Genomic DNA, 23,954 nt, shown 5'->3' with positions numbered 1-23,954 from the left:
CCAGTTCCGGCTCCGCCGTGGGGCCCTTTGGGGTAGTGGTGATAGTTCTGGGAAGTTCTGCGTCAAAGCCACGGGACCCCTCTGCAGTGATGGGATTTGCAGTTGGGGCCAGCCACAGTATCTCTGTCCCATCTCGGCATCTACTGTCATTCTGTGAGAAGTCGGGGTGGTCTCCTGTGGTGAGGGCTGACGATGCATGTTGATTGTTGTTGTTTCTTATATTCTCTCCGTTCTCTGTTCTGTTCCCTTGTCTCGTGCTGTTCTATTTCTGACGTATAATTAGATTTTACCAGGCCTTCACATCGTGTGACTTGTGTCCCGCACATTCACTTGGTTAGCTCCTCCAACATGGGTTCGGGGAATTTGAATTCAGGGAACTTGGTGGGGTCTCCTTTACCATAGAGCCCGAATTGCCTCAGCAGTTTGGTGGTTTCGTCATTCAGCTTCTGCTGGTAGGAGGCGTCTGCGTCCACAATACCACCCCCTGTAGCCTTGCTCTTGTTGGCGTACTCACGGATCTTATCCAGGTAGAGCCTCTGGACCGGGTCCAAGTGTTTGATCTGGTTGAAGAGGACAGCGGAAATGCCAATGTTCCGGCGCAGGGTCACCGCCGTGGCGGAACACAGGAGCGATGGCAGCTGGAATAGTTGCATAAGGGTCATTGCGATTGAATGACACTGCAGAAGACAGATTGCAGTATTGCTTCTCGATATTAGTCTTTTGTTCTATTTCGGCCTCTCGTACTGCTACTTTATACAGGCAGTGCTCTGACATCACTGACTGATTTGTTTGTGCCGGCCTGATGCCATGAGCTTAGACACACATATTTGGGCGTAGGTGTATTTGGTACCCCTTATATGGTCAGTGACATCCTTCCTTAAGCCAATTTCTCGGAATCTCCTTATGCGGGGTTGATTGTTGACATCAGGCTGTTCCGGAGGAAATCTGCGAAAGCTCTGACTCATTGTGACATCACTTCATAAAAGGCTCTGACATCACGTACGCCACATGAGTCAACAAAAAATCTCTGTGTGTGTATGTATATGTAATCCGCGTATCTCGAGAACCGTTCGTCCCACGGGCACGCGCGTTCTCCATATATGGGCATAAAATGAATGCCCCCATATATGGGCATAAAATGGATTGCAGACAGACAGATACAGATATCTCCATATATGGACATAAATGGACAGAGGCAAACAGATGGTCAAAGTTCTCCATATATGGGCATAAAATGGACGCAGACAGACAGATACAGTATCTCGAGAACCGTTCGTCCCACCGGCTTCAGATTCGGCACGCGCGTTCTCCGCCGCGGCGCGGAGTGCAGTGCAGTGCCCGGCCTCGACCCGACCCGACGCGCGTTTTTTCCGAAACGGCGCAAAACGTTCGGAATCTCCTTATGCGGAGCTGATTGTTGATTGTTGACATCAGGCTGTTCCGGAGGAAATCGGCATGGGCATATGGGCAGATCTCCATATGGGCTACACAGATATATGGGCATAAATGGACGTATCGGCACAAGGGCTGACTCATACAGAGATCTCCATATATGGGCATATGGGCAGATCTCCATATGGGCTACATATATGGGCATATGGGCAGGGCATATGGGCAATCTGACATCACTTCTGCTGACTCAAAGACAAACAGTTAAACAGATGGTCTACATATATGGGCATATGGGCATTCTGACATCACTTCTGCCGACTCAAAGACAAACAGGCAAACAGATGGTCGCTGACTCATTGTGACATAAAATGGACGCAATTTCCGTATATGGGCATAAAGGGGACACAGATACAGAGATCTCCATATATGGGCATATGGGCAGATCTCCATATATGGGCAAGAACCGTTCGTCCCACGGGCACGCGCGTTCTCCATATATGGGCATAAAATGAATGCCCCCATATATGGGCATAAAATGGATTGCAGACAGACAGATACAGATATCTCCATATATGGACATAAATGGACAGAGGCAAACAGATGGTCAAAGATCTCCATATATGGGCATAAAATGGACGCAGACAGACAGATACAGATATCTCCATATATGGGCATAAATGGACACAGGCAAACAGATGTTCAAAACGGGTCCTATGACAACAGGTATAATGAGGTTTGCATTAAAGGGGGAACCGGCACTGTGTCTGCAACACAGTTGGAGGCACAGACAGATATCTCCATATATGGGCATAAAATGGACCCAGAACTATAACTGCAGTGATCTCCATATATGGACATAAAATGGACAGCGACATACAGACAGACAGATACAGATAACTCCATATATGGGCATAAATGGACACAGGCAGACAGATGGTCAAAACGGGTCCTATGAAAACAGGTATAATGGGGTTTGCATTAAAGGGCGGGGCATTCATTCCCTATTTACATTGTTCCGAGTTGGCCAGGTCGCCGACTAGACGCTGGGCGGCCCAGCTTCTAGTCTATCTATAAATGCGAGAAGTCTCTGCGTGTCTGCGTGTATGTAATCCGCGTATCTCGAGAACCGTTCGTCCCACCGGCTTCAGATTCGGCACGCGTGTTCCCCGCCGCGGCACGGAGTGCAGTGCCGGGTCTCGACCCGACCCGACGCGCGGTTTTCCCGAACCGGCGCGAAACGTTCGGAATCTCCTTATGCGGGGTTGATTGTTGACATCAGGCTGTTCCGGAGGAAATCGGCGCAAGCGCTGACTCATTGTAACATCATCTCATAAAAGGCTCTGACATCACGTACGCCACATGAGTCAACAAAAAATCTCTGTGAGTGTGTATGTATGATGTAATCCGCGTATCTCGAGAACCGTTCGTCCCACCGGCACACGCGTTCGTCCCACCGGCACGCGCGTTCTCCATATATGGGAATAAAATTAATGCCCGTATGCGGAGCTGATGTCTGACATCAGAGTTTTCCGCAACCGGTACTGTGTGTGCGGGTCCTATGACAACAGGTATATTGGGGTTTGCATTAAAGGGTGGGGCATTCATGGGGTTTGCATTAAAGGGTGGGGCATTCATTCCCTATTTCAAATTCGGCACGCGCGTTCCCCACCGCAGCAGGTAGTGCAGTGCTCGGCCTCGACCTGACCCGATACACGATTTTCTGGAACCAGCACGAAAGGTTCGGATTGATTGATTGATTGAAGAATTTATTAGAAGTTTGCAATAGAAAAAAAGTACAGTTTCATGACAGTACAAATCACTGGTACAAGGTCAACTAAAAGGAGATCCTAGAAAGCCGAGGCTTATTTCCACAGGAACCACACTTTAAGTATCTCATATAACATTGAAAGACAGACGGATAGAACATAGTACTTTATCTAGGATAATATCAGTTTCAAAAGCATAACATCAAATACAAAAGGCAGAATACAAAGAAAAAGGGGGGGGGGGGGGGAGCATGGGGGCTTAGTCTATTTACAAGTCACGGGTAGCTGCTGTCTGAAGGTGACTTTTCATACCAATTTTGAAGGAGGCTAGGGATTTGCTCTCCTTTAGGGCTTGTGGAAGGGCGTTCCACATGTTGATGGTATAGCAGGAGAACGAGTTAGCGCCTTGTTTAGTGTTAAATCTACGCTGATGATGATTAGTGGAGCTGCCTCTGGTGTTATGATCGTGAACATCCTTGACCTTTAAGAAGTAGTTTGTCAGGTACATGGGAATCTTGGAGGTGTAGTGTATCTTGTACACCAGGCCCATTGCAAGATGCTGTACTCTGTCAGCTACTTTGAGCCACCCCACGCTTTCGTGGTGATGCTCGGTAAGGTGGGTCAGAGGAGGGAGACCAAGCACAACCCTAATTAGTTTGTTTTGGGCTGTTTGGAGCTTTAGCTTTAAGGCAGCTGGGGCGTCGCGATACCAGACAAGGACTCCGTAATCAATGAGGGGCCCAATAAGAGCACCTCCTAGTGTCTTTCGGGATTTAATATTGATCAGTGGGGCAACTCTTTGCAAGAAGCGAATTCGTTGATTGACTTTATTGATTACCTTGGTGGTCATTTTTTCACTGGATAGGTTAGCCTCCAGGATGCAACCCAGGTAGCAGATGTGGTTTTTTCTTTCTATCACAGTGTCACCTACTTTAATTGTGAAGTTCTCAACTAGGCTAAGTTTCTGACTAGATCCAAAGAGGATACATTCAGTTTTGCCTAGGTGAATTGAGAGTCTGTTGTCATTGAGCCAGGTGCAGATCTTGTTAAGTTCACAGTTAAGGGCCTTTTCAACCTGCAAAATGTCTCTGCCTGAGACTAGGAGAGCCGAGTCATCCGCGAACAGAAACAGATTGCAGTCACAAGCAGATGACATGTCGTTTACGTATATTAAGAACAACAGTGGTCCTAGTATACTCCCTTGAGGTACTCCACAGTTTACTGGGAGGGGGGGGGACAGGGTTCTGATGTCTGACATCAGGATTTTCCGGAACTGGCACTGTGTCTGCATAGATCTCCATATATGGGCATAAAATGGATGCAGACAGACAGATACAGCTATCTCCATATATGGGCATAAATGGACACAGGCAAACAGATGGTCAAAGATCTCCATATATGGGCATAAAGTGGACGCAGACAGACAGATACAGATATCTCCATATATGGGCATAAATGGACACAGGCAAACAGATGGTCAAAACGGGTCCTATGACAACAGGTATAATGGGGTTTGCATTAAGTTTGTCTCCTCCTCCATCTGTTTGTCTGTGTCCCTTTATTCCCATTATGGAGATCTCTGTATCTGTCTGTGCCTCCGACTGTGTTGCAGACACAGTGCCGGTTCCCCCTTTAATGCAAACCCCATTATACCTGTTGTCATAGGACCCGTTTTGACCATCTGTTTGAAAAAGCGACAGAGATCTCATATATGGGCATAAAATGGACGCAGATAAACAGATATCTCCATATATGGCATATATGGGCATACAATGGACGCAGAATCACAAAGATCTCCATATACGGGCATAAAAGGGACACAGACAGACAGATTCAGAGATCTCCATATATGGGCATAAAATGGACGCAGATAGACAGATATCTCCATATATGGGCATATATGGGCATAAAATGGACCCAGAACTATAACTGCAGTGATCTCCATATATGGACATAAAATGGACGCCGACAGACAGACAGATACAGATATCTCCATATATGGGCATAAATGGACACAGGCAGACAGATGGTCAAAACGGGTCCTATGAAAACAGGTATAATGGGGTTTGCATTAAAGGGCGGGGCATTCATTCCCTATTTACATTGTTCCGAGTTGGCCAGGTCGCCGACTAGACGCTGGGCCGCCCGAATGGGAATAAAATGAATGCCCGTATGCGTAGCTGATGTCTGACATCAGAGTTTTCCGCAACCGGTACTGTGTGTGCGGGTCCTATGACAACAGGTATATTATTTTAATATAGGATTATTGCACACCAACATTGTACAACGTAATGTACCAGTAAGACGCTTAGGGGCGAAAAGCGAGGTCACGCTATGTCTTGGCCATCTGACCAGTGATGTATATCGGACCAGTTACCCATATATGACCCCTGCTACCCATAGATATTCACAGATATGGGCTTATGGACATCAGGGATCTCCATATAAGTTCATAAAAGGGATTTGGTTCCCTTGGCATCACAGGGATCTCCATATCTCCATATATGGGCATAAAAGGGATTTGGTTCCACCGGCATCACAGGGATCTCCATATCTCCATATATGGGCATAAAAGGGGTTTGGTTCCCCTGGCATCACAGGGATCTCTATATATGGGCATAAAAGGGATTTGGTCCCCTGGCATCACAGTGAGAGTCAATCAACAAAAAAGACAAGCGTTACCCATACAGACAGACAGTTGTTAATCCGACAATTGTGACAAATCGATGTAGCTTATTATTAAAACAAATCAATTAGATTGTTTTTGTGTCGCTTCGTTGATATTTAAGAGATGCATTTCAAACAAAATCGAGAAGTGATTTTTTTTAAACCTACATGAGCAAGATTAAGTTGGTTATTGGTTCAACATTTAGGTTTTCGATATATTTTCGGATAATTGCCCAGCCCTATAGTAAGCCACCTTTTCTAAAATATAAAAAGTGGGGTCAATGGGTTGCAATTAATGCCTCCTGAACACATACATTTTACATTGTTGCCATAACATTTCAGTTATCAATACAGTGATTATGTTAATTCAACGTACTGCACCGGTCCTCATAGCGTTGGAGATAACATGTGGCCTTACACCCGTCTCTCATGACAGCGTTAAAAGATAAACATGGAAAACAAAGGGTACATTAAACAGAAACACAAAAGAACATAGAACAAACACAAACTCTCTTCGTATGAGAAAGACAATAAAGAGAACAAGGGAGTATAATAACTATGTGGAGTGGTCTGCTCCGGGTTGCCTCGCGTCCCTCGGTTCCGTCTCCGTCGGGGGGCCCTTTGGACTAGTGGCGGTGGTTCCGGGATGTGCTCCTGTGTCAAAGCCACGGGGCCCCTCTGCGGTGATGGGGATTTCGGGTCGGCGCCGCCGCAGTAGTTCTGGAGGGCTGTTCTGCGGGAGGTGTGGATGGTCTGGTCCGGGGGTGTAGCTGTGTCCTGGCTACCACTCCCCTCTGTTGTGGGCTGTGGGGTGACCGCTCTCTGTTGTTCCGGGCAATGCATTTTGATTGTTGTTGGAATCACTTCTCTCTTTCTTCTATTGGCTCTCTGCTCTCTTGTCTTGTTCAGTTTCTTTCTCTGGCCTGGATCGAGTATAGCATATATATACAACGTGCTCTGACATCACAGTGATGTGGTCATTTCTGATTGGTCAAATTGAGGTATACTGACACTGAAACACAGGCCTCTGCTCTGCTTTGTTTGTTTATGTTGCTATGGATGCACTATGCCTGTGTTTATATATGTTGCTATGGATGTAGTCAGCCTTTGTTTATGTTGCTATGGATCGCCTTTGTTTGTTTACAGTATGTTGCTATGGATACAGGCTGCTTTTGTTTGCATTGGGGCAAAAAAAAGTCTCAAAGGCACAATACACTTCTCATTGTTTACCTTAGCAACCAATGATTTACCTTAGCAACCAATGGTTTTACCTTAGCTGGTTTACCCTATCAAACGCATATTCGGCCCAAGCGGCTGCCTAATAGACCCTAGCCAACACTGTCTTACCCTAGCAACTGTCTATGATAACCTAACAACCTCTTTTTAGACTGTAGCAACCATATGTTTTACCCTAGCAACCATCTGTTTTAGCCTAGCAACCACCTGTTTTACGTTTGTAACCTCCTATTAGACCCAAGCAAATGCCTATTAAACCCTAGGCATAGTAAATTAAACTAGAGCTAAAAAAGTATTGAAGAGCAGTCAAAGTCTCTACGATATTTGGCTTTGAAAATGTGGTGGGGAGTAAGTCATCCAAATTGCAAATAGTTTGTGCAACATGTTTAAAATGTTGGACTAAGATTCCTTGCACACTGCTGCGTTTGTTTGGCAAAATATTGGAGCGAATTTTGGAGCACGTAAAAAACAACCTCACTGTATGTCAATCACGTTTGCACACTGCAGCCTATTATTTCGTCTGTGTTATTATAATTTTTTAAAGAAACAATAGAAATATGGAGATACAAGGCTTCTGCCCCGCCAACAACAATATATTTTATTGTCCATTTGTTCAGGGTTTGTATGCATTTTATATAATTGGGTCAACGAGATGATTATTCTTCTGTAACAAAGCCATTGTCTGCTTTCATCAGACTTTTAATCAAAATAGCGTAATTCTTCCAAGATTAAATTTGAGACCAAATTATTCCCTTCCAGCTCCCATACAAGACAGTCTCTTCCATAAAAAAAAAAGATTAAAGAAAAGGAGTTTGAGTAGGAAATTGCAAATAAATAATTAAAATAAAAAATAAATTGTTTGAGTTAAAGTATGATAGAACGGTAATGATAGAACGTGCAGCTTCAGACTTGTAGGCGATGATAGAGTATTTTTTTATATTGCACGCTTCTTTCACCACTGTCTGTTTTAAGTAAACAGTATTGGCATAAAAATGTGCGTACAGTACCAAATGAAAGTACCACGCTTTTCCTTTTATATAGAAAGTATAGCTGAACTACTGTACAAGCTTGCAAACGTAATCACACATTGTGACCGCTCCAATGGCCCGGCAGAGCGTCTACCTAATATGTTCCCTCAGCCAGGGTTCGAGTTATGCGGGGGCCAGTGGGAGCTTAGCTCCCATAGTTAAAGTCTGGGACCCCATAGTCAACAACCCCCTTTGGGGTCTCTTTTTTTCTAAGTGTGTTTTTTTTTTTTTTTTTCTTGTTTTTCTTTTTTTTTTATGTTCCATTGGAAGAATTTATATTATTTATGTTAACTAGATATACTAAATAAACATGTTAGACAGTAAGACTGAACAATGACATCACACCGTTTAATCCTACTATTAATTTTATTATTATAAATCAGGCGCATTTAATGTGGGGTGTGAGTCTTCCTTTACCGTCCGGGTTATAACACACTCGCTGCAATGGTTCCTACCTTTCCCCCAGCTGGATGCAGACCTACCCAGCTGCGTGGTCTCGCCATGGCCTGGGCATAGGCTAAGCTAGGAACCACTGCATCGAGTCTTTGCACTTCTAGCCACGGCCCGGACGGCAAAGGAAGGCGGACACGCCGGAGAGCAACAAAACAACCAAACAAAACAACGCTGTCTTAGCAAGACCATACCCGAGGGAAGTAGGGGTGCTGGGGGTGCGGCCGCACCCCCTCCCCCACGTCCCACCGCACCCCCTAAAGGGGGGTTGGGGGGAAAATATTGCCGATCGGCAAGTAGAGGCTCTGACATCAGTGGCGTGAAGTAGGAGCTATTGGCTACTTCTATTTCCAGTACAATTTCAAAATAAACATGTGTTGAATGATCGATTGTATAGACAAAAAAAAAAAAGAAAGGCTCTTGTTTTGAAATGTGCTTCTGGGCACTGTTCAGAGAGGAAATGGCTTTCAAAGGACTTCCCTTTTAACTTGTCTGAACGTCTGTCTCTCCGTGCGTAACTGATGCGTCATGGACTCGGTGGATTATAACAATACGGCCATAAAGGAATATACAGAACACCAAGACAACACAACCTAGGCTATGAAGACATTAAACATCGCCCTCTGCTAGCCCTGGCGTCCTCACTGGTGAGTCGTGGGCTCGTGGCTATAGACTTGTAATGATGAATGAATGCTATGTTATGCTGCTGTGCTGCCTGGCTAGGCTAACGTTTGGGCTAGCTAGTGGCTAATGGCTATGGTGTACCAGAACCATCGCCAATGAAGCCTGGGTTTCCGAGGCTAGCTGTTTCCTAACACTGGGGTCTGGACCGATGTGGCAGACATGTTGTATGGGTCACAACCATAGAGCTATAATAATAATAGAGAGGGCAACTGATATCCCCGCCCGTCCACTTGCATTGAGTTGCTCACCCAGCGCATGAAGCGTACTTCCGCGTTTGAAACGCCTCTGAAACGTGACGTAGTGGGTCAACTATTTGGCCTCTTAGCCAATCACGACGGTCGGGGAGCGAGAAACGGGGAGGCGGGGGTAGCGGGGGGCTATCTGCCTCTGTTTGAATAGTTGACCCAACTGCAGTACCTCAAACGGCCACCATGTACTTTTTGTTTCAAAGCGCCCCCAGGGTTCTGGGGGCTTGGTCACAACGCACTGAACACAGTGCGAAGCAACTCGTTGTGAGCTTGTACATCTGCTATTTTCACTACTTGTTTGGTACAAGGTAGTAATGTCTCTTGGTTCACGGGCTAAAAAGTTTGGGAACCATCATACCTGCTGTTGTAGACAGGTTCACGGGCTAAAATGTTTGCTTGCTGTTGTAGACAGTGGTGTAAAGTAACTAAGTAGATTAACTGAAAAGCTCTGGGAACTGAATGATTTTATGAAACTGGCACTTGTTGTCTGACTGTTGGTACCAAGAAATCCAGACTATATACCGAAAAGTACCTGATTTAATATGATTTAATATAGGAAAATACTCGTTTTAGCCGACTTTATACCCGAAAAATAGGGCCCCCATAACTATGGGGGCCACCCCCATAACTATGGGGGCCCTATTTTTCGGCAGCGCCTTCAGCGCCGCTAGAGGGACCCCATAGCTCTCGGAGTATAACTCGAACTCTGCCCTCAGCCCAACCTAACCTAACCACAATGCTATAGTCCTGAACTGAGGGAACGTACTGTAGGGCTCAGGGAACATATCGTTGTTGTCGGGTGGAAACCTTGTATGTCCAAAACCGTTCATTTCCTATTTGTCACTGTAGTGTATTGGAAACACTACATTGGAGAGTTCTGACACAAATGTATTAACCCATTTAGGCCTAGAACTATTGACTGCTTTAACCAGTGAAAAATAGCAGATCTACAAGCGAGCTTGTAGATCTGCTATTTTTGAAAAAAAAAAAACAACGTTTCTATGTCAGCAATCTGGCCAGCCATCGTCAAAGAAAAGGTCCTTTTCACTTAACTGGAGCTCAGTTAGTCTGTTCTTGAGAGACTACCATGTCAGTGGTTCTCAAACTTTTTCATGTGAAGGACCCCCAAAATCATATTTATTTGGCCACGGACCCCCATCTCAAAATATCTAGTTCCAGGGACCTCCCAGAAGCAAAATTTGAGTTACAAACGTTCGCTTTGAAAATACATATTCAAAGATTTGCGCACATTTTCACGACTTTTTCAAAAATAGCAGATCTACAAGCACTCGGTGCCGCGCTGTGAGCTTGTATATCTGCTATTTTTCACCGGTTAAAGCATTCAATAATTCTAGGTGTGCATAGTTCTTAGCCTTGTGCTGGAGAGAGGGGGACGAGAGGCAGCAGGCAGGTAATCAGGTTCTTCCATCAGTTTTATTAGGCACAGAGACAGACAGCAGCGGAGACTGAGCGAGCCCGTCGGCTCGCCCAGTGGGAGACACACACACACCTCATAAACATACATTCAGTGTTACTTATATTGGTCATGTTTGTCAGTCATTACATTGAAAAGAGACACGAATAGGCTCAAAGGGTGAGAATGACCCTAAGCTGTTTGTCCGGTCACACTTACATAAAGATGTGCTTGTTCATTCTTACCTAACCTTAAGAATATGGACCTAATATTAAGGATATGTAGTTTTGATCCACTTTGATCTACTTCATCACTTAAAGAATTAACTAAACTAGTGAAATCAGCCGATCTACAAGCACACAACGCCTCGCACCGCGAGGCGTTGTGTGCTTATAGATCTGCTGTTTTCACTACTTTTGTGCGACGGCCTTGTATGATGAACCAGGGCTTTACTTTACGAAAAAAACATGCAAATGTGAAACTTGGAGATACGAGGTTTCTGCCTGACCGTGACGAAATATATGTACATGAGGTTAAACATGGAGGTGGAAACACACGCGATAGGTCCACATAGCGGCAGGTTATTCCCAATGGTCCAGGCCCGATACCAGCATCTATATCGGAGCAAGCCTAAAAAATAAAGAAGAGAAAATCAACATATCAGTTCCACGGAAAAAGTTAATCAGGGCCCACCCATCATTAAACGACGGGGAAGGAGGGAAGGAACTTCAGGGCTTTACTTCGCGGAAAAAGGTACAAATTTGAAAGGTTTCTGCCCGACAGTGACGACATCCCGCACGAAGAGGAGGATTTGACCGAACACTTCTATTCACCGTGAGCCGCTATCACAGGCAGAGAGAGGCGGTGTCGGGGAGGGCATTCTTTCAGGTCAGGGACAAAAGCTTTGTTTGGAGGACCTGCTTAGCGCCCTTTGCCTCTGCGCCCTTTGCCCTCCGCCCAGGCCTCTTTAGTAAGAGAGCATAATCCAGCTGACATGGATTTAAAACAAACAGTGTAATCCACAACACTCAGTCCAGTCCGGCCCTCCTCCTCCTCCTCCTGCATGCAGGTTGTTCTGTGCAGTGTACATTTTTTCAGCAAATTTTGATTTAGTCTTAGTCTTTTGAATAACACACCATTTAGTCTTAGTCCTGTCTTAGTCTTCTGAAATTGTCTAGTCTAGTCTTAGTCGACTAAATATCAAAATATTTTAGTCTTAATCTCTTGGGATTAGTCTTAACCAAATATTATAGTAACAGTATCAATCACATCTGACACTGTCTGCTACTTTCTGTGCAAAACCAACAAAGTAGAACAGATAAGTGCCATTCTCAAATGTAAAGATTAAAGATGTATTTGGCTTTAATTTCATTGCAGTTGCATACTGTACCAGTGTTAACTTATACAGCCATTAGTCTTAGACTTAGATTTTGAATAAAACACATAATACTTTTAGTCTTCTGAAATTGTTTTAGTCTAGTCTAGTCTTATCGACGAAATATCAAAATCTTGTAGTCTTTTAGTATTTTAGTCTTAGTTTTAGTCGACAAAATTAACACTGGTTCTGTGTCCTGGCATGACTTGACTGACCGATGAGTTGTCTTGTTGATCAGTTGTTGGAAAGCAAGTACCGATTGTAGGAGTAAATCCATTAAGGCCGATTCTACAAATGCCTTCTAAAGGGCCATTCACACAGAGCTATAAAAGTAACAAAAAATTATTCTAAGTCAAAGTGCATGGCAGTGTTCACACCGACTATAAAAAAGAAATACAATAGTGAACAATATAGTCAATAGTTATCATGCCCGATGGGAATGGCGCTTGGATCACTAGTTCTTAACGTTTTTTTTGTGCCCAAGGACCCCCAAAATGTTAAGTATTTGGCCACAATGCGATGTGTTATTATGAGCTTGTAGCTCAGCTATTACCGAGTAGCTGAAGTAATAAAAAAGGTCTACAAGGTTAATGATCAATTATAGCCCAATAACTAAATGGCCACTCTACATGACGAGTACTTTTATGTTTGCTACTTTAAGTATATTTTGATGCCAACAACACTGATTTGATTTAATTAAATTTTTGAATGCTCATTTTGTGAGCTTGTAGATCGGCCTAGAGATTTGGAGTAGCATAAGAGTAAAGGTTAAAGGGTTTAAGTGGTTAAGTCTAAAAACTCTTACACTGCTCATTTGTCACTTGGATTTTATTTTATTTTATTGTCCTTTGGCAACATATCTCCTTCGGTTCAGCTTCTAATCCCCTGCAATGATCTCCCCTTCTCCAATAAAATGTTACTGTTTTCAAGTGTTATTCCGTTGAAGTCGCTCATGGTTGCCTGGCGTTCGAAATGCCATGTCAAAACGTGGCAGCGAAATGTAATGCCCCTTCCCGGTATTTAGGCCCACAGTATTTAACCAGGCATCTGCGCACCATAAAAAACCTCTGCATTGATGTATCTGTGTGTACACTCTCTAAGATGTAAATCTGCAAACCATAACTTTAAAAAAAGTACAGTATGTTGATATAATATGTGCAGTACTTGTTCTCCTTATTCTTCTACTTAAACATTGAGTTGGTCCAGGGGTGTTCAATGTTTTGCAGCCCAAGGACCTCTATAGCTGAGAGAGAGATGAAACACTACATATTGTATACAATTGACTTGATTAACAACATCAGTGTACGACTCTACGTATGTTGGATTCATGTTAATGTATTTTCAGACATTTAACCACCTAAACCGTCAATACTTTGTAAACTTGACCTTTCATTCTCTATTTTGGTTTTCTCTTTTATCCCTCTACACAAAACCTCTTTGCCGAAAATAAACCACTTCAGCTTGTAGCTGGTACTGCATTTTCTAAAGACTTTTATACATACAGTATGATAACTTGTGAAAGGGTAGCCTACATTCTGCAAAACGATTACTTCTACTTTTGGTACTTTAACTAATACTTACTTTTACTTAAAGTGCAGCTGACACGCCCGCTACGGGGAGCGGTGCGGAAAAAAGTGGCAAGCCCCCCGCTTTTAGAGCCCCGTTGCCTGTGAATTTTAGCGATTCCGCCATTTCAACAAATAAACATAAACAAACATAATCATTCTCATGAACAATGGGAATGTAACAACCAGATTTGTGTGGAAATATAATTTTTATATGCACAGATTTATATGCATTTTCGTGTCTTTAGCTTTAGCTTTAGTGCTAGCCTAGTAGCCCTGTGTGAGCAGAGGAAGTTGCTTCCTGTGGGCTGCAAGTGCGACCCTGCGGGCGATGGGATTAAGAGAATGTACATTGTAGGTACAGTACATTATATAACTCTATGGTACAGTACGAGCGCGCCGTGACGTTGCCAAAGATTGACTTTGTAAATTCTGAATTCTGGACTTTTACTTATAAGGGTTAGGCACAGTCAAACCAATCTATGGTTGCCGGCGATAAACTCTTTTTGTGCACATGGAGCGGACAGTTTTTTTTGCAGCCAGCGGATTAAAATAAGCAGCGCAGTCTGTCCCAATAGCCAGTGAGACACCTGTCACTCACTTTCAGGACCCAACCCCGGAGCTACAAAACACACGTCCTTGGCGAGACATCTAACTGCACAGCAGACAGAGATAGGCGAGGAAGCTCGCCCCAGTCTGTGCACTACCAAGGCTCACAACGCACTACAACCCGTTGCGCTCCGAGGTGGAAGGTCTGACGCGAGGTTAGCTGTTGCTTCATGAGTCTTGGGGCACTTCCCTGCGTGCTCACAGAGCATGTAGACCGAGAGCAGTGATGGGCAGTAGCTAGCTACAAGTAGCTTAGCTACATAGCTTAACTACATTTCTAAGTAGCGTAACGGAAACTAGCTACATTTCTCTGGGAATAGCTTGTAGTGTAGTTGAGCTATATTTAATCAAGAGTAACTAGTAATGTAGCTTACTACATTTTCCAAGTTGCTGGGCCATCACCGTCGGGATGAATAAATAAATTAATAGAACAGTCGTTACAATAGTGTCCCCAATAGTGAGGGGTATACATTTAATTTAAAGCCAGACAGAAGGTTTCCAGTTTCAGTCTGTTTTATAATAAACATTTTCTTTGCCGTCATTTTTTGCCTGCATGCCCATTTGTTTGGTGGACAAAAGAACGAAAAAGTAGTGTTGATGTAGCTAACTATTTTTGTCCTGTAGCTTGTACTTGTAGTGTAACTTGCTACATTTCTCTGGGGATAGCTTGTAGTGTAGTTGAGCTATATTTAATCAAGAGTAACTAGTAGTGTAGCTTTTCCAAGTAGCTTGCCCATCACTGACTGAGAGCATGTAGATCGGCTATTTTCTCAATTTCTGCCTCTAATATTTGACAATTTGGCCAGTGTTTAACTCTCCCCACGCTTTGAACGATAACGCTCGCCCCATTTTTTACAGAATCTCGATGCCAATACGGCGCTCGTTCGGTTCGTTCGTCTGATGACTGTAAGCTGATGAGGGGTCGCGCGGCCGTTTACTGTAAACACATTTTCCGCTGTGATGGTGTAAAAAATCCATTATGCGTTAGATCAACGGAGAACAATTCACTTCCTTGTTGATTTCCTCTGGCCCGGAGGCTCTGTAGCCAGTGACTGCTCTGAATGTACGGCAACACATAGCAGGACAATTCACATTCATTCTCGCATGACGCCGCCCTCTGCTGCCTGGCAGACCAAAGTGCACTATTGCACAACCAAAAAAAATAAAAATAAATAAATAAATGTCTGTCTGTCTATCTACTATAACGTCGCAAAGGTAAGCCGCTTTTTGATGGCGCCAGACCCAATAAATAAATAAATAATCTGGCAGTAGGAGAGTTAATTTTTCTTTTTAGAAGTGTTAATAAGTCCTTAAATGGTCACTTTAGAATTAGAAATGTGCCTATACCCCCTCTATACACTTACACTTTATGTTGGTTTGTTTACTGCTGAGTGAGAAAACAATGTTGCACATTAAGCTAATCATCTGGGGACCCCCCGAAATACAGGTTGAGAACCACTGCCCTAACAGAGCATTTCTACATTGTGATATTGATAGGCCTACCATTTTACTCAAGTAAAAATATGCGAGTACTTTTTCCACCACTGCCCCTCAAGTACAGCTGTGTTTGTGGCCCTTTGCACCTCTTGCCCTGACCTGCCTCCCCCGTCGCTTCAAGCCCCCACCCCCCCCCCCCTTAGAAAGGTTCATCAATATTTGGGTTGACCTTTGACTGGACCCCCAACAACCCCCCCAACAATGGGATTCTGGGTACACTAAATGGGCCCGGCTTTTCCGCAGAGGCCTCGACTAATGAGAACATGTCGTCTCTCGTTTGCGGTTCCGTCCAGGAGGCAGCCGAGCGGAAACGCACGTCGATCCGCCTCACGCAAACTTTCAAAGTAAAAGGGGGGGGGGGCGTTCGTTCACACTGCATGAGCTCTATGACTATGAAGATATATGGGTTTCACGAAATCGTTCGAAACTCGAGTGCAGTGATAGTTTCGACAAGTTCTGATATAGTTTTAGGCGTAGTCTTTTGAATAACGCACCATTGAGTTTTAGTCCTATTTTCTCAACGCTCACAACACGTCGCAGCACTACACATTGTGAGCTTAGAGCAGGGGTTTTCAAAGTGGGTGACAGGGCACCCTGGAGTGCTGTGACGGCAGTCCAGGGGTGCCGCGACGCAAGATAATTTGATAATATTTGAAATTTATTTGGACACTTGAAAAAATATTTTGTATCATTTTAAACTTGAAGTACACAGTTATTTTCAGTCAGTTCTAACAAAAATGGCTATTATCTCAACGTTTTCCTTGCAACATAATCACTAAAATATCATCACTGTCAGGCAGAAACCTCTGTCGCACAAAACTAGTGAAAACAGCCGATCTACAAGCACCTTGTAGATCTGCTATTTTCACTAGTTTAGTACATTTTATAGATGATAAATACAAAACAAACGATTTTGGACAAGGTTTCCACCCGACAACGATGATATGCTATAGATATAAGGTGCTGGGAGTGAAAATTATAATGTAGGGGTGCCTCGGATTAAAAAGATATTTATGGGGTGCCATGAGACAAAAAGGTTTGGAAACCCCTGGCTTAGAGATCTGCTATTTTCGATATTTCCACCAAAAGGCCCTTTTAGAAGTTTTGGCCCCTGCCTCTCTAACATTCTCTGCACGTCCCTGACACTGATGCTTTCCCGGTTTTAATGAGTTGAGAAAGGCCATCATCTCTGTTTCAGTCTCTGACAGATTGCTTGGATTTGTCTATACAAATATAGGATGCCAGGTCAACAAAACCTGGCTTCCGTCTACACATGTTCACTACAAATTAATTTTACTTGTCGATCTGCTGCTTTGTTCCACGAAAGCTTTCCCCACAATACAGATGCTGGGGTTTGAGTGGTGAGAACTCTGGACACAGGGGTGTCGCACCAAATTCTGGGCCCTGGGTACCTAAACTATTGAAAAATAGCAGATATACAAGCTCACAGCGCAGCACCGAGTGACACACTGGCGAGCTTGTAGATCTGCTATTTTAAAAAATCGTGAAAAGTCTTTCATGTCAAGGACCCCCAAAATGATATGTATTTGGCTGCGGATCCCCATCTAAAAATATTTAGTTCCAGGGACCCCCCGGAAGGAAAATTTGAGTTACAAATGTTTGCTTAAAAAATACATTATTAAGCAAACATTCAAAGTTTTGCCATGACTAAATGATGTGCAGACTTGAGACTTGGGACCGCAACTGGCACTAAACAGATCCCATAGCTGGTGGCAAAACAATGCTAATAAAAACAGCTTAACATTGGGAAAGATTACAAATCAGCTTCATAACATTTCATACTAAGCGGAGAACAGTCAAGCAACTGTATGAAAGACCTTCACTGCATTCTGGTGGTGCAGTGGTAAAGTCCCTGCCCACCACCATGGAGGTTGAGGGTTCTAATCCACTGTGGTGCTGGCTTCATTGGGCCTCTATATCATGGGTCTTCAACAGGGGGTCTGGGACCCCTAGGGGGTCCTCAGAGTTACTACAGGGGGTCCTCCAAATCTTTGTGTGATAGAAACTTTTTTTTCTCCTTTAACCAGGGTGATATTAGTCACTATACGCACTGCTTCACGGGCTGGAGGTGTCTGTGTTGGGCGGGACTGCGGGAGGAGTATAGGACCACGGCTCTACAGCCTCCCGGTGGGGGCTCCTCACTGGCAGGTGAGTCAGTAGGATAGCAACAGCAGCAGGGCCGGCTGCAGGATGAAATGACTAAGGGGGCTTTTGAAAATTGGGAGGGGGCACATATTTTTTATATATGCTAGTAATAATGAACATTCTTTTTATTATCTATAATACCTACAACAGATGCCAGTTTTTGGGAGCTGAAATAACAGCCGCTGCTACTGCGCTGTGGTTTAGGTGATTTTAAATTGTGGATTAAACTGTTATTACTATTATTATACTGTTATTGTAATCTCTGACAATAATAATATTCAGCCAATATTTGTGTAGTTTTTGATTATTATTATTATTATTTTTTTAAATTTACATAGAATAAAAACTGAGGGGGCACAACTTGCAACTGAGGGTGCAATGCCCCCCAAGCCCCCCCCCCCACGCCCCCCTGTAGCGCCAGGCCTGAACAGCAGTGACAGACGAGACACCACATGTGTGTGGGGAGGAATTTGTGCCAAACTAGCTGTCCATTGTGTCCCCCAACATGATTTTAAGAAACTTACAAACTGAGCCAATTGGTACAGCATGCTAAAGAGCACAATTACCCAATATGAAAAATCATATTTCTTGAATGGGGGAGGACGGACAGACGGACGGAAACAGAGAATCTGGCCTAACACATGTAAACATACAAAGTGTAATAACGTATAAACGTTTTCAACATAATGAAATATAAGACAGACTAAACGTGACACTACACAGGCTTACTGTACTCCTGACAGATTTGTATTAATTCATATTCAAATCAGTGGAGCAGCTGGGGTTGCGCAGTAGCCGTTTCAATTTGCGACATTTGACACACATTTGCTCAGTCATTATAAATAATTCTGTCCAAAAGCACGGTTTACTTTTGTATTAAAAAGGAAATATTCTATTACTGCCACAGCAGTGGTCGGGTCACAGTGGAATGTTTGCTACAGCACGAGTGTTAATAATATAATGTCTGGCACCCCTCCCCCCCTACACACACACACACACACACACACACACACACACACACACACACACACACACACACACACACACACACACACACAGTAGGCAGACATCCATACATAATGCCTACACATTTACACTATACAGTACGTCATCATATGACGAGAGAAACGCTGGGGGGAAAATAGGCGATCTGTAAGCTCACCACGCGGCGCGGACGCGCCGCGCGGTGAGCTTACAGATCGCCTATTTTTCAGTGCGCGACACGGTCACACAGCCAAGCATAAATCGGGCTTTGCACACACCGACTGCTGCCATTGGTCGGGTCTTTCTAGGAAAACCCATGCGTCCCAGAGGGCCAGACTCCATATCTCTCGCTCCAATAATTCCTCACAAACGCTGCGTGTGGCTTCGGTGTCTGTCCCCGACTGCTCTGTGTGTGCACAAGATGGCTGGACCTGGAGGGACTGGAGGGATTTTTAGGGCTGCATGGCCAACAGGAAAAATCGAAATGACGATTGTTTCGAGCGTTTGCCTACAGAGTACGATTAACGAACGATTGTTTTTCAGATGTGGTGAAAGTGGATCGGCAATTTTTATCTAGTTCACTGTTTTTGTACACCGCCATTGTAGGCCTACAAGTAATTATAATAGACCTACAGGGTTAAGTGGGTTTATTCTTGATTTAGTAGATTATAAAAACGACACAATGCCTCCATGCGAGGCGTTGTGTGCTTGTAGATCGGTTATTTTCACAATTTTAAATGTTTTTATTTTTATAATAAAAAGGAAGTGTTTGCAAAGATTCCACAATGATATATAGCGACATGATTTTAAAAAGTATATATAATAGAGACATTTTTCCAAAAACATTTTGGCTTTTTTAGAATCGGCCTCAGATCTGAATGGGTTAAGTTATTATCTCCTCCTCTGCCATCAACCAGAGGTATCGTCCCCTGATTTAAAACGACATTGTCATACACCGGAAATAGACGATCTACAAGCTCATAACGCATTGTGGGCGCGACAAGTTGTGAGCCTGTAGATCGGCTATGTTTTGGCGTACGACACAAGCATAATGATGACGTTTAATCTTTATGATCTTGAATCGAGGGCCTGTTCCGTATATGGGACTAACATTACAGGCTTCCTGGGACTAAAGAAAAAGAAATGAGTGGGGGATTAAAAAGCCAAGAAAAAACACATGTGGTGCTAAATCCTTTGAAGGGAATGGTTTGGTATAGGAATAATCATGAAAAAATATAAAGTAAATTATATTTGCTTAAGTATGTCAGAGAACGTTAACTGCAGAAACCTCAAAATGGGAGGACTAGCGGGATTCTTTTATGGATGTGGACGGATTTTGGCGTTCTTGTAATATTCCTTCCCAAGGACCTAAAGATAGCTGGGCTATAAAATACACATAAATTGCTGAGTGCCACAGAGACACACACATGCACACACTGTGCTATATAACTTCAGGTTTGCATATCGTCGTTGTCGGGTGGAAACCTTGTATCTCCAAGTTTCAAATGTGTACCTTCTTTTGCAAAGTAAAGCCCTGCTTCATCATACAAGGCCGTCGCACGAAAGTAGTGAAAACAGCCGATCTACAAGCACACAACGCCTCGCGGTGCGAGGCGTTGTGTGCTTGTAGATCGGCTGTTTTCACTAGTTTAAATCATTTTAAAAATGATAAACACAAAACGAACGGTTTTGGACATACAAGGTTTCCACCCGACAACGACGATATCTTAATACAATATTGTTTGACAGCCGTAACCACCATACCTTCTCATTAAATGGGCTGATAAATTGCTTTGCGCAATATAATGGGTAGAAACAATTCGCACTTGTGTTTAGGATAACTGTATACGTTACAGTATTTTCATCATCAAACGGCATCTGCTGTATAAATCCCATTTAGGGCCTAGAATTATTGAATGCTTTAACTATTGAAAAATAGCAGTTATACAAGCTGGTGCCGCGCTGCGAGCTTGTAGATCTGCTATTTTTGAAAAAGTCGTGAAAATGTGTGCAAATCTTTGAATATAATGTGTTTTTTAAGCAAACGTTTGTAACTCAAATGTTGCTTCTGGGTGGTCCCTAGAACTAAATATTTTGAGATGGAGGTCCGTGGACAAATAAATATAATTTTGGGGGTCCTTCACATGAAAAGGTTTGAGAACCACTGACATAGTAGTAGTCTCTCAATAACAGGCTAACTGAGCTCCAGTTAAGTGAAAAGGACCTTTTCTTTGACGATGGCTGGCCAGATTGCTGACACAGAAATAGGTTTTTCAAAAAACCTTAGACACTTAGACAAATTTAAATTTTCACGATTTTTCAAAAATAGCAGATCTACAAGCTCGCAGCACTTGGTGCTGCGCTGCGAGCTTGTAGATCTGCTATTTTTCAATAGTTAAAGCATAAAATAATGATACACAATAACGTGTACCCGTTCTAAATGGGATAATATCCTACACATGTGTCTTCTCTGGGACTCTGTGGTGGCTCGCGTTTGCCAAAGAGTTACGCTGATGGGTTTATTAAAACATGTCTCGTGCCATCATATTCTCTCGCTCTTAAAAGCAAACCACATTTCTCCAAGTTAATAGGCGTGCGTTACTCGGAAAAACTGAAGATTTTTATGCTATTTATTAACTCATTTGGCTGGGGACCCCCTGGAACCTCTTCCAAGGATCCCTGGGGGTCCCCGGACCTCACTTTTTCATACCAAGGTCCATTATGTATTCTGCATTTGAGCCGGACCACCATTTGATGAATATTATGTTGTCGTTGGATAAGCTTTTGTCCACAATACCAGCATGCTGCATTGATGTGGCACCATATAGGAACCAGACCAACATTGATCAAAAAGAACACTTCTTCTATATTCTCTAATTGTGTAGACTTCTTGTAAATTAAATAATGTAGATGTTTAACAATTTTAACTTGTGAGAGCGTAAAATGAAAACAAATGGTCCATTTGGTTTCATCTTACACTCAAAAATGTAAGATCTCTATGGGTCCATTTGGTTACCAACTCTCCATCACCAGAGCTGAAAACACTTCCAAATGAGTAGTTCTCACACTTTATAAATATTTCCGTGCCGCACTGCGAGCTTGTACATCTACTATTTTTGAATAAGTCAACGCAAAAATCCAAAAATTATACAGATGCTTTCCTGGGTTTTATGGGTTAAATCCCTGACTTGATTTATCGTTCAGACAGAGATTTGGGGTTTTTAATAGTGTGTGAAAGTGTCGGGGTGTTCAGTCGGTATGCCCACAGTTTTAATGTGCGTTGCTGAATCATAATAACTCATATCTGCATCATAAGTCATATCTCCAGCTCAGTACACTGCCTTGAAAAGAAAATGTGTTCCAAACATGTCAGCCACGGGTAAACATAAACACGACTGCATGCCAAACCATACACTATTTATACACAAACACACTTTTGGACATACAAGGTTTTCCCCTGTTTCCCTGGTTGTTTGTGTCGTGTTCGCAAACATGAGAAAGAGATCCAGCTTTCAGAGAAAACGTGTTACGCCCAGTCACTATTCACCTTATTCCTGGTAGGGCTTTAACGACTTGTGATTTTTGCAAGTCGACTCCACTCAGTAAAAAGTTGAGTTGAAGTCGACTTTATCGTTTGATGACATCATCACATCACACACAACCCCCCAATTATTTTGGGGGGGTCCCCAGATGACCATTTGGTTTCCAACTATCCATCATTTATCTGGGGACCCCCTGGAACCCCCTAAAGGACCCCTTTGAGAACCAGTGGTTTGGATGATTGTATGGCTCTACCAGCCGTCAGATAACAGAGCGACGTCTATAGTGCAGAGTGGGTGGAATTATGCGATGTATGGGGCAGTAAAACATTTTATGCATTAATTCCATAAAATGAATAAACTGATTTTTGAGAGCCCTATGTGCCAACGTGTAAGACAAATGAGGGGGGGGGGGGATCTGTTTTAACAAGTAATCATCAAGCTCATCAAGTTTTAGGAGGATATTTCAGGCAGTAAAAACAGACATGATATATCGTCTTGGCCCGGGATGTCCAAAACTGTTACTTTTCAGGATTCCAATTCAGACATAGCAAATGCAGCATAGCATAGCAATCTCGAAACGCGGAGCGAACTTACAGATCTGCTATATCTATACTATAATTTTGCGAATGTCTGAGTGAGTGAGTGAGTGTCTGTCTGTCTGTCTGTCTGTCTGTCTGAGTGAGTGAGTGAGTGTCTGTCTGTCTGTCTGTCTGTCTGAAACAGCGTTTCTCCTCAGTGGCTGGAGCAATTGATCTGAAATCGCATCACCATCAGCATATGAACACACCTGACATAACTGTGAAGCCCGTTTGTCACTTTCACAAATCGTATACTGTATATTCGCATTTTTAGGGTGTATCTATATTAGCCTACAGTACCTTTTGTGACCACACATGTTAAGGGAGGGGCGCTGTTGTTCAGGCCATGCACAATCACACACAAACCCACACACACACACACACGGGGGGGGGGGGGGGGGGGGGAGTGTGTGTGTGTGCAGGCGGGCAGGCGGGCGGGCGGGGGGGGGGGGGGGGGTTCTGGCCCTGTTACAGATGTTGTCCAAAAATCATGCAGATCGGTACACAGTATCTCTGTAGCCGTTAAATGGAATGGGTATTTCTTACATTGATGCTCCTACATATTATCATGCAAGCACCAGTTAAAGTTACTTTCCATCCCTCATATACTGTATGCACAGTGCACATCCCATAACCCACACACTGCACATCATTTTGGAGCTCATATCTTTGAACGGGTAAGGGCTAGTTAGGACAAAAGCTCTAGTTCCATTCCGTAGTAACAAAAACATTTATTTTAATTCATTGCAGCAG

At 43.5% G+C, this 23,954-nt stretch overlaps 1 protein-coding gene across 1 annotated transcript; it reads right to left on the bottom strand.

Moving 5' to 3' along the window:
- Nucleotides 1–326: 326 nt before the first annotated feature.
- On the bottom strand, nucleotides 327–662 carry LOC308299331 (ATP synthase-coupling factor 6, mitochondrial-like; the record flags this gene model as incomplete). The annotated part of the gene is made up of 1 exon (XM_080743091.1): nucleotides 327–662. The coding sequence occupies one exon, from the start codon at nucleotides 660–662 to the stop codon at nucleotides 327–329; it is 336 nt and encodes a 111-aa protein (XP_080599217.1).
- Between the last annotated feature and the right edge of the window lie 23,292 nt (nucleotides 663–23,954).

Source organism: Nannobrachium achirus (genome assembly GCF_963921795.1).
Source record: "Nannobrachium achirus genome assembly, chromosome: 15".
Taxonomy (NCBI): Eukaryota; Metazoa; Chordata; class Actinopteri; order Myctophiformes; family Myctophidae; genus Nannobrachium; species Nannobrachium achirus.
Note: the sequence above shows the minus strand (reverse complement) of the source record. Positions and strands in the feature narration are given on the sequence as shown.